This window comes from Eurytemora carolleeae, unplaced genomic scaffold, assembly GCF_000591075.1.
Source record: "Eurytemora carolleeae unplaced genomic scaffold, Eaff_2.0 scaffold345, whole genome shotgun sequence".
In the NCBI taxonomy this organism is placed as follows: Eukaryota; Metazoa; Arthropoda; class Copepoda; order Calanoida; family Temoridae; genus Eurytemora; species Eurytemora carolleeae.
In genome coordinates this window covers 150,057-162,925 of record NW_019396327.1, presented here as the reverse complement: position 1 = coordinate 162,925, position 12,869 = coordinate 150,057, and the positions used below count along the sequence as shown (strand labels likewise).

The 12,869-nt window shown below is 30.5% G+C and overlaps 1 protein-coding gene across 1 annotated transcript in view; it reads left to right on the top strand.

The window, feature by feature from the left end:
• Positions 1–12,869, top strand: part of LOC111701023 (histamine H2 receptor) — a 33,619-nt gene that overhangs the window by 18,088 nt on the left and 2,662 nt on the right. The window contains exons 7-12 of the mRNA XM_023472135.1: positions 280–409; positions 1,981–2,037; positions 2,661–2,778; positions 4,896–4,938; positions 5,800–5,869; positions 12,319–12,379. Coding sequence (XP_023327903.1) covers positions 280–409; positions 1,981–2,037; positions 2,661–2,778; positions 4,896–4,938; positions 5,800–5,869; positions 12,319–12,379 — 479 coding nt within the window. The remainder of the gene's footprint in view (positions 1–279; positions 410–1,980; positions 2,038–2,660; positions 2,779–4,895; positions 4,939–5,799; positions 5,870–12,318; positions 12,380–12,869) is intronic.

Below are 12,869 nucleotides of genomic sequence, written 5' to 3'. Positions count from 1 at the left end.
TCTTAGGACATACTGTTCTAGTCTTATCCCAATATATGATGAGTTTCTGTCTTTCCTACTCAAACATAAAAGATGAGAGTAGTCAGAAAACTATTTACAGATTTACAGATTATGAAAGTTTGGAAAAGTTTTGCCCTCAACCTTTAACAAATTATAGAATATCTTTGTAACATATAAATTTTGAGTCAATTTTAACAACCACACATGACTTGTGCGTCCATTCTGCTGTAAACTCCATATTGAAGGGGTAGGACGCAAATTTATATTGTTTACTATCTGTAGGAGGTGGAAGTTGTCCTCCTGTGTGGAACTCTGCTCCTGTTTACTCTATTATCTATACATTTATCTCCTACTTTACGCCAATTCTTCTCATGCTCATCTGGAATATATACATTGTCAGTATTGCCAGGTATACATCTTAATCTAAAGTGAATACATGTAAGGTAAGGAGGATATGGTTTTCGCCCTATGTTCCAAACATCCTTTATCTGATATGTGTGCGCAAACCCGACACCCTTTACCTTTAGTATATTCACATCGCTTCACTCACACTTGACCCATGAGAGTTTAATTGAGTTGTCCAAGGCTCCAAGCAGGCACAATAAAACACTGTTAACTATACATAAGGAGAAGGTTAAGTTTATGCAAAATTACTGGTATGACCTAATGACTTCGTAGCTCCTCTAGTTTTATTTTAAACACAAATGTTAGACACACTTATGACGTATTAAGAATTCAAAACAGTTTTGTTATTCTCAATAGCTCTTCCTTAAGATGAACAATGATTTAAAACATTTAAAATCATAATATAACGTGAAAGGAACTCATTTTTTGTCACAAACTCAAATTTTCTAATCTCTATGTATTTCCAACCTGATGGTGTAACCTTAGGTATGTCAAACTTAGATTATTTTCTTTAACCGAATTTATAATTTGAAATATCTAAGGTCTACAATGTTGCAAAGATACAGGGATTACAAAATCAGAGTTCAATTTCTTTACTTTAGTTTGACGTGTAAAATTTGAGATTCCTGATATCCCATCTTAGTTGATTATTCCCTAGTTCAAACAATTATATAAAACATTTCATTAGTTTTCTCCATCTTTCATCTAAAAAATTTCAGAAAACTTCGTCGTGTTAAATATTTAATCATATTTTATTGTGTGAAGTCTCTATCCATGAATCTTTTCTATTTTTCTCCGCTTTCTTATTCCCTACTTTCACTTTATTTTCTTCTTTATTAATGATTGTTCCAAAGATTCACAACACAAAAGTCGGTAAAACCTAACGGTAACATCCATTAAAGCCACAATAAAAAGCTTATAAAAATATATAAAATAAAAAGTTTATTTGGAAAGAAAGTCCTAGTTTCCATGACCAAAAATAGAATTGGGTTCTTCAAAAATAGAATTGGGTTCTGCGAAAATAGAATTGGGTTCTTCAAAAATAGAATTGGGTTCTGCGAAAATAGAATTGGGTTCTGCAAAAATAGAATTGATTTCTGCAAAAATAGAATTGATTTCTGCAAAAATAGAATTGAGTTCTGCAAAAATAGAATTGGGTAGTGCAAAAATAGAATTGGGTTCTGCGTAAATAGAATTGGGTTCTGCAAAAATAGAATTGAGTAGTACAAAAATAGAATTGAGTAGTACAAAAATAGAATTGGGTAGTGCAAAAATAGAATTGGGTAGTGCAAAAATAGAATTGGGTACTGCAAAAAATTTGGAGGAAATAAAATCATGACTTTTTATTCAAAGTTTTTATTTCTTGTCAAGGAGTAAAAATCCTTGATAAAAATATTATGACTTATTTTCCAATGTTGTTTTTTCAAACGACTTAGATAGATTTCGAACTTTTTTCTGATGCTTTTTATTTAAAGACTTCTTTTCCAAATACTTTCTTTTACCATATTTTATTTGATGGATCCAAACAAATTTCAAAGTTAAAACTTATTTGTTAATTCCTAAAATTATATTCAGGCACCACGAATACAGAATAGCAAACGCATTATTTCTCATCACAAAACAAGCAACAAGGTTAGTCTTTATACCGCCTCACCACCAACATTACCTACCGAAGATTCCCCCAACAGAGGGAGGTTAAGTTACTTAACGTCCCTTGGGACAAGTAAGTAAAATAACCACCCTTCACGCATTTTATCTTAAAAGGCAAAAAAATTGGGTACGACTACTTTTTCGAAAAATTTAAAATCTTACTTATCCATGGGTTCCCTCGACCAATTTTGCCTACAAAACATCCCTTTATAAAGTAAAATTCCAAGAACTTTCATGTTCAGTAAATAATTGTTTCTTACTTATCTTACAAATCTTTTCTTTTGAACAGTATTAAATTTTAAAAATAGTAATTTAAGTCATGTAAGTTTTTTAAGATAATTTTTTTTTAAAATTTGATTTATTCTATCTTGATCTTTTATTAACCAAATTTTTTTGGTTTTTGTGACTTTTTGAGAAAAACTTATTGACAGTATCAAGTTTTAAAAATGGAGTTTAAAACAATAAATGATTTTATTGTTTTTTTTTTTACTTTTTTAATAAAAATATTATGTACAGAATCAAATTGTCAAAATTATGATTTAAATTAAACAAGATTTTTCTTGTTTCTTTAAATTTCTAAAATCCCCGAACTTTTCGTTGTTTAGAGTACGTGAGGTACAGCGTACAGCTCTCCAGAGATTTCAAGGATTTACAGCTATATTGACCCTGGGTCAGCTGCTGGGCAGTATACTTATACTCTACACTCCATACTTTACAATACTGGTAACTGGTATACAGGGTTACCCATAAAGGATGAGACTGTAAAGACAATTTTAAACTCTACAAATTATGTCTTTAGCAAGTCTTAAGCAAAGAAAGAAAGAAGTTAAAAGTTGAAGGGAATCATGTAAATATAAGGAAACAGACAGTATAAATTCAGTCTTCTCTGAAGTCTCATCCTCTTGGTGGGGGGGGGGGGGTAACCATGTATTTTCTATACATAACTAGCTTTCAGAGTTTTCTAGTTGTCACTGTTAGTTTTCCAAATTTAAGACAATCAAATAAACAAAGAATTTCTAAACCAAGTTTTGGTGCTTTTCCGAGGTTCTACCAAGTTACGTAATCAAAATATAAGGCAAATCGGTCAAGAGGTTTTACATTTTAAGATCGGACATAAAAATAAACAAACACCCTGACAAACAGACAAACAGAGATTGCAACTTTATATATAAAGATAAGGCAAATAGTTTTATTAGCATCTTATCGATCATGTTATAAAGTAAAATGGTTCTTCACAATTGCTGTGTTTCATGTTAATTGGACTATTCAGTTAAACAATCGTCTTCCAATTCCGCAGTTTTACGGGTCCCACTGTATCATGGATGGAAATGTTAAACATATTTTGATAAAGCTTAAAGGGACTGTAAGCGTAATTTCAAGTGACCTTATAATAACGAATTATTTCAATTGTGTTTTCTGTACAAAAATGACCTGCGCATTTCTATTGCAGGAAGCCAGACAAGAGATGTCAGAATTAACCACTTTAGATATTTATTCATTTATCAATTAATTTAATAACTATTCATTCTATACTTTTATTTATTAATTTATTCTTTTGCTGATTTATTTAAAAGATATTTATTTGCTCTTTTTTATTCATTGTTTTATTTATTCATTTATTTAATAGTTATTCATTTATTCTTTTTTATTCATTTGATAATGTTCTAAAAGTTTAATAGTTATTCCTGTTTTCTTTTATTAATATTTTTGAATAGTAATTCAATTAATTTTTTATTGATTCATTTTTACTTTTATCAAAAATAATAATAAACTTTTTAATAAAAAGCATGGCTAAGAAAATCACTTAAATTTTTAAGCATAAGTTCCTTTTCTATTCTTTAATTTTTATTTAGAAACCAGTATTACCCTTACTTTTTCATACAAAATCGTGCATTTGATTAAAATAATTTTTTTTCCTATAATTTCATATAAATATATTTTATACATCAAAGGTAGGGTTTCCTTGAATCGTTCCTATCATTTTTAAGCCATTTATTCTTGCATCGTTCTATATTCTTCATTTATTATTTTTTTTTCACATTTTTTTCATTGCTTAAAGGGAGTGTTCGCGAAAAATGAAAGGGGGTATAGGATTAATGCGATAAAAAAGCGCTTTTGATCGCCACTAATCATACTTCTATCTGTTGCGTCTATAAGGAGAAACTTGTTAAAGACGTCTCATACCGAATAACTTAGCGCCCAAACAAATTAAGAAAATTGCAACATATGACTTAGACCGTAAAAAAATCCATTTAATTTCGAACAGATCATTCAGATAGTACAACCTATAGTCATCGATTATCTTTCGCCACATTTGTATTTAGTTTATATTTTATAATATTTAATTTTTTTAGAAAACGTTTTAACTGATTTCGAAAAATTTGAGTGGTCCGCGGCATTCTTAGATAGTTGCGCAAGCCGCAAGAGAAATAATCAAATTCAAAACAAATTAATTAAAAAATATTATAAAATATAAACTATATACAAATGTGGCGAAAGATTGATGACTATAGGTTGTAATATCTGAATGATTTGTTTGAAATTAAATTGATTTTTTTTACGGTCTAAGTCGTATATTGCAATTTTCTGAATTTGTATGGACGGTAAGTATTCGGTATGAGACGTCTTTAACAAGTTTCTCCTTATAGACGCAACAGATAGAAGTAAGATTAGTGGCGATCAAAGGCGCTTTTTTATTGCATTAAGCCTATACCCCCTTTCATTGTTCGCGAACACTCCCTTTAAATCTAAATTCTAAAATTAGACTTTGCTTTTTTCAATTTCATGACCCCCCCCCAGTAAAGTTTAATTGCTTGGTTTCTTTATTTCCTATATTTTAGATTATTGAAGCATTCTCTACATCCGCTTCTCCAATTCCAATAGGTAGTTACATAGACATAGTATAACCATAGATATATTATAATCATAGACATGATAGTATCATAGACATAGTACAATCATAGACATGGTATAATCATAGACATGGTATAATCATAGACTTATTACAATCATAGACAAAGTATAATCATAGTCAATGTATAACCATAGACATAGTATAATCATAGAAAAAGTATAGTCATAGACATAGTACATTCATTGACATAATATAATCAAAGACATAATTAAATCATAGAAAATAGAAATAGTACAATCATAGACATAATTAAATCATAGACGTGGTACAATCATAGACCTGGTAGTATCATAGACAGCATAATCATAGACGATACACATCTTGTCCAATCCAAGAGGAAGTATCATAGACATAGTATATTCATAGACATAGCATAGTCATAGACATAATATAATACTAATCATTAACATAGCATAATCTTAGACAACAGCGCTTTCTGACAAATGTTTATAATTATAATTGTCAAAACATAGTTAAAAGTCAAACCATCTTTATTATTATTTTTGGATAAAGATTAAATACTGCTGGGTGTTTCAATAAACATGGGAATAAACATGACAAAGAATTGTCTTTAATTTCCGATATCTTTCTTGTAACTTTAAATTAGACAAGATTTCTCTAACCATCATGTTCGTTGACAAGGGGTCCGGGGTCACTAATTAAACCTTTTTCTGAACAAGAATAAAAGAGATAACCTTAGTTAAGGTTTTTATCTGCAAATTTATTATTTCCAATTTTGGTTTCTCAAAGTGACATGCCGATTTATGCTTTAGAAACAATGAGCATTAGTAAAAATACGTTTACATTCCCTACATAAACGTTATGTACAGGTGTACAGTGGACCTGTCATGTACTACTGTATATAAGTCCATTCAGCAATGCAATAATCTACGGAATAAAGTAAGTGGTACAAAACTTCAGATTTTTTTACGTTTGTTCAACAAGTATTTATTCTATTAAATGATTTATAGAAACCAACTTTTTTAATTACAAAGGAATTTTGTGAACAAAAATGTGTGATGGATTATATCAAAATTTGCCTTCGTGCTTGTTAATCCTACCTGCATGCGCCCAAGCTTGAATGATATTCATTTTTTTAAACCCAAACCAAATATTTTTTTTTGTAAACACGGTTGTTAGAATTGGTTGACTTTTGTTCCGGAAGAAAAGTCTTGAATTTAGTTTTAAAGGATTAGAACATTACACGGTTTAAAACAAAAGTTAAAAACACTTTGAGACTATTGAGACTGAAACTTAAAAGATATTTTGAGATTAAGCCTAAAGGATGACGAAAACATTGACAAAATTACGTTCAGTTTAGAAATTGCAAATGACGTCATTCTTGGATATGTGTAATTATTCTATTTCCTAAATAAAGGCAGATAATTTCGATATAGCTTTAGAAAATTTCATTTCGGTAAAGAAAGCATTCTCTTGCTCAAACCGAAAAAAGAGAAAAATATGCATTTTACAATTTACCGTTCATAGCTTTTAATTTCAGTGGACAAATGTTTTAAAGACTTTTTACAGTTTTTGTTTTTATTTTCAGTTGACATATGGATAAAATATGTATTACGTAAGGGTTTTGATTTAATGTGTTAATGTGCAGCAGAGCGGACACAGAATTTCAGCCAGGGGGGGGCGAGATTTTTTAGGCCAAAAAAATCTCTAAATAGGAACAGCAAATTTTGAGGTGTTTTAATATGGGCATAGGATCACCGAGTAGAAAATTTGTATAGTTTTGGTATGTAAATTAGTAATTTTAGATTGAATTTTATGTTGTGTAGAATATTTTAGAGTTTTTCAAAAATATAAGTAATTTTAGCTTGAACTTAATGTAACAGTAAAAATTCGATTTACCCTGAGTTTGATGTTTTGTATGCTTCATAGAAAATGTTCATAATTTTTATCTCAAATTTTACAATGTTGCATGACACTAAATGTTGATAATTTTGATATTACCACTCACGTTCACTGATTTTGAATTGTCTAGACAAAATGTTGAAACTGCAAAATTCAAGGGATTTGATTTTTGATACATACTGGAACATATTATTTATTTATTTGTTACATAGTATCAAAGACTTTGCTGTATCATGTATGTTTATCACTGTTTATCGACATATGTAAAAGATCAACAAACCAGTTCGATCAGAAACAAATATTTGTCAAAAAAAAGGTTTTATTTAGTTGGTCTGAGGAAATAATACCGTTTTTTTAAACGGGAGTAGCATTTGAGAGATGTGAATGTGAAGCAGGAGTGTTTTTTGCAGAAATGATGAAAAGATTCTCACAACAAAGATATAATGAAAGCCAGGGACAGGGATACCTAGACAAGAAACAGAGAAATGAGAATGATACCAGAAGAGCTCATACAGACAAGATGAAGTTTTATCTGAAACAGGAATACCTAGACAAGAAACAGTGAAAGGAGGAGGATACCAGAAGATCTCATACAGACAAGATAAAGTTATATTGGAAACAGGAATATCTGGACAGGAAACAGGAAAGTGGTGAAGATACCAGATAATATTATACTGCCAAGGAAGAGTTATGGTTACAGCATACGCTCCGAACAAGAGAACCCTGGTGGAATTTAAGAATGAAATGCTCAATAGACTGATGCAGAGTTTAAGGAAGCATGATTGTTTTTTATGCTTAAGGAACCAAAACAGAAAAGAGAGATTAGGGCAGTACTAGACCAACAGTTGTCTCCTGACATGAGTTCAAAACTAGATATACAAATAGTTTTATGATGATAGAAAACAGCAAGAGAGCGGATTAATATGTGGAAAACAAGAAACAGCAACATAGATAGTTCTGAGACGACAGAAAACAGCAAGAGTGTAGTAGAAATTGGAGAAACAGGAAACAGGAACAGGAACCTGTTGTGGCACTGGAAATGAGTTTAACAGAGAACAATTCTAACACATATGCCTAGCTGAAAACCCTGGAATTGGATGAGGTTAACCATGCGGAAAAGAAGGATGCTGATTTGAGAAAATTTCTGATTGTTTAATAATCGGGGCTCTATAAATACTGAATTCCCTGGAAATCAGAAACATACCGGAAAAATACAAGGAATAGTGATGAGTTGAGAAAAGATCCTGAGTCTAAAGAATAAGAATTGGAGTGATGATAAAGAAGAAGTTGAGACACAAAGAGAACTAAGCTACCTAGATTGGTTGGATAGAGTGGAAACCTTGATAAGCGATGAAGTGGTGGATAGTACAGAAGATCTGGTTTATTTAGATAGGTTGGTGAGTACTGAAAAAAAGCTAAGATTGAAGCCTTACTGAGTGATAAGGAGTTTTTAGCATTGCTGGAAGTAAACACGGTAAGTCAAACGGGTTGAATCATGCAGTAAAACTCAGCACGGGAATAGTGATACGACAAGAAGTGACAGAGTCTTGCTCAAAACAAGTAGTGAGTCATATACTGGAAGTCGGAGAAAGAAAACCAAAAGTACAAGAATTAGGCCAAGAATACCTCAAGAAAATACTGAAAGTTTATCAGACAGTATCCAAGCTCTAGATAAATTTATCTAGTATCCAAGCTATATGTGTGATGAAACAAGAAGACAAAAATAAAACATTAGCAGAAATTAAGAAGGAATTTATTCGTTTAAGCTTTAAGATAGATGAAAACAGAGGAAAAATTGAAAATTATCTATAGACAGTATCCAAGCTATATGTGTGAAGAAACACAAAGACGAAAATAAAACATTAGCGGAAAGGATAAATGTACATTGTACAAGGATCAGATTATCCCATAGGAAGAAATTAAGAAGGAATTTATTCGTTTAAGCTTTAAGATAGATGAAAACAGAGGAAAAATTGAAAATTATCTATAGACAGTATCCAAGCTATATGTGTGAAGAAACACAAAGACGAAAATAAAACATTAGCGGAAAGGATAAATGTACATTGTACAAGGATCAGATTATCCCATAGGAAGAAATTAAGAAGGAATTTATTCGTTTAAGCTTTAAGATAGATGAAAACAGGATCTTAAACCAAGAGGAAAAATTGAAAGAGGAAACAGTAAAACTGTTTGTGGATAAGTTTTCTGGTCTGGCGGCAAATCCGGAACATTATGGAAAAACAGATGTTTTAAAAGTCATCATAAATAATAAGAGATCAGAAAAGATAAACGTAGAATACCTACTGAAAATGAAAATAACATTTGCAGCAGATCTAGAAGAGGATCCAGCAGAAATGGCTAAAGAGGTGGAAGTTTGCCGGATACCTGTCGGCTATACACAACAGGAATAAAGAGAAGGTTCAAGATCAAGAGAATAAACATAAAGAGAAAGAGAAGCACCAAGATCAAGATAGGCATCAAGATCTAGAGGAACATCAAGAGAAACATCCAGAGTGTTACACCACGATAAGTATGCTGAGTATGAACACAGAGAAACAAATACTTAGAGCGGAAACTAAGTCGGAAGGAAGAAATCAAGATCAAGAGATACAAGAAAAACAAGATAAAGGGAGAAAAATTTAATAACCAAGAACTTTAGAAAAGGAGAGAAAAATCAACAGAAAAATGAAGGGATACAAATTCGCCGTTGCACCCCCAGTTTAGGAGAAAGGGGGGTGCACCTGACCCCTTGCACCCCTCCCTAGATACGACTTACATTATAATATTGTTTCTATCTAACTTGCATATGCATACTGATGTTCCGGCCTTACTTCTTAATCAAAATTGCAATATTGTTCCTAAATTTACATGCATATAGCTTTCCTAGTAATTGCATTTTGTACTTTACTTGCTTTATGTTCCTATTATTGACTATTATTCCAAATTCATGGACAGTATGAATGTTTTGATTTTTTGTTCCTTACTTAATAAACCTGTGTCCGAATTTAATAAATTTGAGACGCGTCTCAAATCCCCCAAAAGGTGGTTTTAATTGAGCGCCGGCTAAAATCTTGAAACATTGAATACGATTTTAAATGGATCCAAACATATTTGAGCTGCGGCTCAAAATCTTTAAATTCGGCCTCTGAATGATTTAAATCCTTAATTTTTTATCCTAATCTCTTAACCATCTTTTTATTGTTCCTTAGATTATGTATTTCATTCATTGTTCTTGTTCTTATGTTCTTAGTGCATGTATAAAACTCCTAGTTTGAGGCTCAATAGTCAATGTTCCTCATTTGATGTTCCTAATCTAGATCTTCCTTTTTTGTTCCTAAGTCACCCAACATTTGTTTTTCTATTGTTCCTTTTTTTAAACCTATAGTGTTAATAGTTCTTTTTTTGTTAACCTAAATTGCTTAGCTTACCTTTTTTTATTTTAATTTTAAGTACGTATCTTCTTATCTATGATTTGATATACCAAGTTCTTTGTTTTGTATTCAATATCATAATTCCTTCATATAACTTGAAAAAGGGTCACATACGATTAATCAAATTAAGAACATGATTTTTTCAAATTGGGAACATTCTTTGCCTCACCCTTGTGTCCGCCCTTGATTAAAAGTATCACCTGTATAGTTTTTTTTGTTCTTTTTACTCTCTATGTTTACCTACAACTAGGGATGGGGAGGTGTTACTTTCCTGAAAACTGAACTGATGAAAAAAACAAATAAACAAAAAATGAAACGACCGTTTTTTTAAAACGATCTTTTCTTATAGACTATGTTTTTATAAGAACAAACAAAATAATAACGTTTTTTATAGTTTTGAAAAGTAAAAGCGAAACAAACTACGGAAGTTTTTGTCTTTTTTTGTGGAAAAACTATACCCATCCCTATGCTTTTAATGTTAAAAAACAACGCCCCCCCCCCCTTCGGCCGAAAAACTACTTTTTAATATTAATCTACTTTTTAGTATTCTCATATAAACACCATTATCTTATTAAAATTTCAAGATGCCTATTTTTCTTTGGAAAACATTTTTGATGTGATCTTTAATATATATTTTAATCTAAACAATTTCCATGCATGAATATTTGGATATATTAAATCCCAAAATTTATAAAATTCGGATGAAATAATCTAAAATCTAAAACGGCGAAAATTTGAGAAACATCAAACAACCAATCCCCTCCCCCCCTCGACTCCTTATTTCTACTCTTATTTGATATTACACAATATGCACAATAACAGAGGAAAAATACATCACTGTTTATTAATATCAATTATATATGGCGTAGATATTTACATATCTACATAATATATATATAGCTGTAATCTCTGTTTGGGTGTTTGTTTGTTTGTTTGTCAGATCATAAATCAGGAACCACTGGACCGATTTGCCTCAAATTTTAATTGGGGAACTCGGGAGACCCACGGAAATGTTCATAGCTTGGTTTTGAGATTCCAAAATAAGTGGATCCACTAAAATCATAATTTACGACAAAGCGCGGGTAAACGGTGGACTAACTATGGGCAACGCTGGGTTCCTGAGCTAGTAGACCATATACTAGATATTTACATCTAATATATATATGTATATAATCAATTTATTATTCAATCAAAAAACAGATTTACATCCTCATTCACGATATTTCATGGACTTGCTCCAATCTTCAGCGAGGTCTGTTCTATTTTTGGTGAAAAGATGGTGTAGACATTTACATATAATGTAACTCAGATTTTTGCTACAGATATTGCGAAAAATTTAGAAAAAATTTAAATCATTAAATAACATATAAATATTTTTGAGGAAATAAATAATTGTATTCTTTTTAATTTGCATGCACTGTGATAAATTTTATTCCAAAAAATGTAAATCTAAATCAAACCACCCCCCTCCCCTAGTTTTATTAGTATGATTCTTAGACTAATCTTTAACCCGCAATAATATTAATATGACTAACCCAATCCATAATAGTAGCAGGAAAGTAATAAGACTAACCTTCAATAATATTACTAATATTTTTTAGCATTTAGTATTTATTTTCAAACACAAAATACAAAATGATAATGTATGATGGATCAGCTTAAAATAAAACACAAAAGAAAATTTATTATGAGCCATTTCAAAATATAATTTTTGATAATTTTGTTCGATCGTTTTTGTTGAAACAAAGTATGCATATTGAAATCTCAACTAAATATTCATTCATTGCAGTAGATAATTAGTCAGCACTCAAATAATCAAAACATTTTAAGGAATGCATTCATTGAACTTATAAATACTTATTGATTCAGCAAAAGTAACAATGTATTCTCGTTAACTATAGTAGACTTTGACATCTACCATTAGCAAAGGGTGTGAACCCATTCTTGTTGACTGTTAACATTACTAATATGACTAACCAAAATCATAATAGTAGCAGGAATGTAAGACTAACCCCTCAATAACATTACTAATATGACTAACCAAAATCATAATAGGAGCAGGAATGTAAGACTAACCCTACTTCACTACACAAGGAAGCAATTTTACAAATCTGAGGTGAAAATTAAATTTTACGTCTTTAAACTTAATAGATCTTATATTGTAAAATTTTCAAAAATGTTTTAAGATAAAATTTAAACAAGTGTATGTGTGATTTTGAGAAGAATTAAAAGAATTTTGTTTTTTTAACCCCATCAGAGAGAAGTAATTTTCAAAAAATGCATATGTTAAGTTAAAACTAAAGCAAGTGTTGGTTTGATAAGTGATTTTAAGGAAATTAAAACGAATTCTGAAATTTGAATCCTATTGATCATCACTACTTTTACTTCTATCTGATGACCCAAAAAAAATCGGTTTGTTACTAATGGACCTTTTCAGAAACCAAGGATAGAAATAAATAATGATTCTTTTAATTGAAAACATCGCACAAGGATTTTTTAATTTTTAACTTTATTGAATTTGAAATGTGCCTTGAACACAATCAGATGACGATTCAAAGATTAAATTAAGTCTTCTACCTTTAATGTGGATTGAAATGTCTTATTTA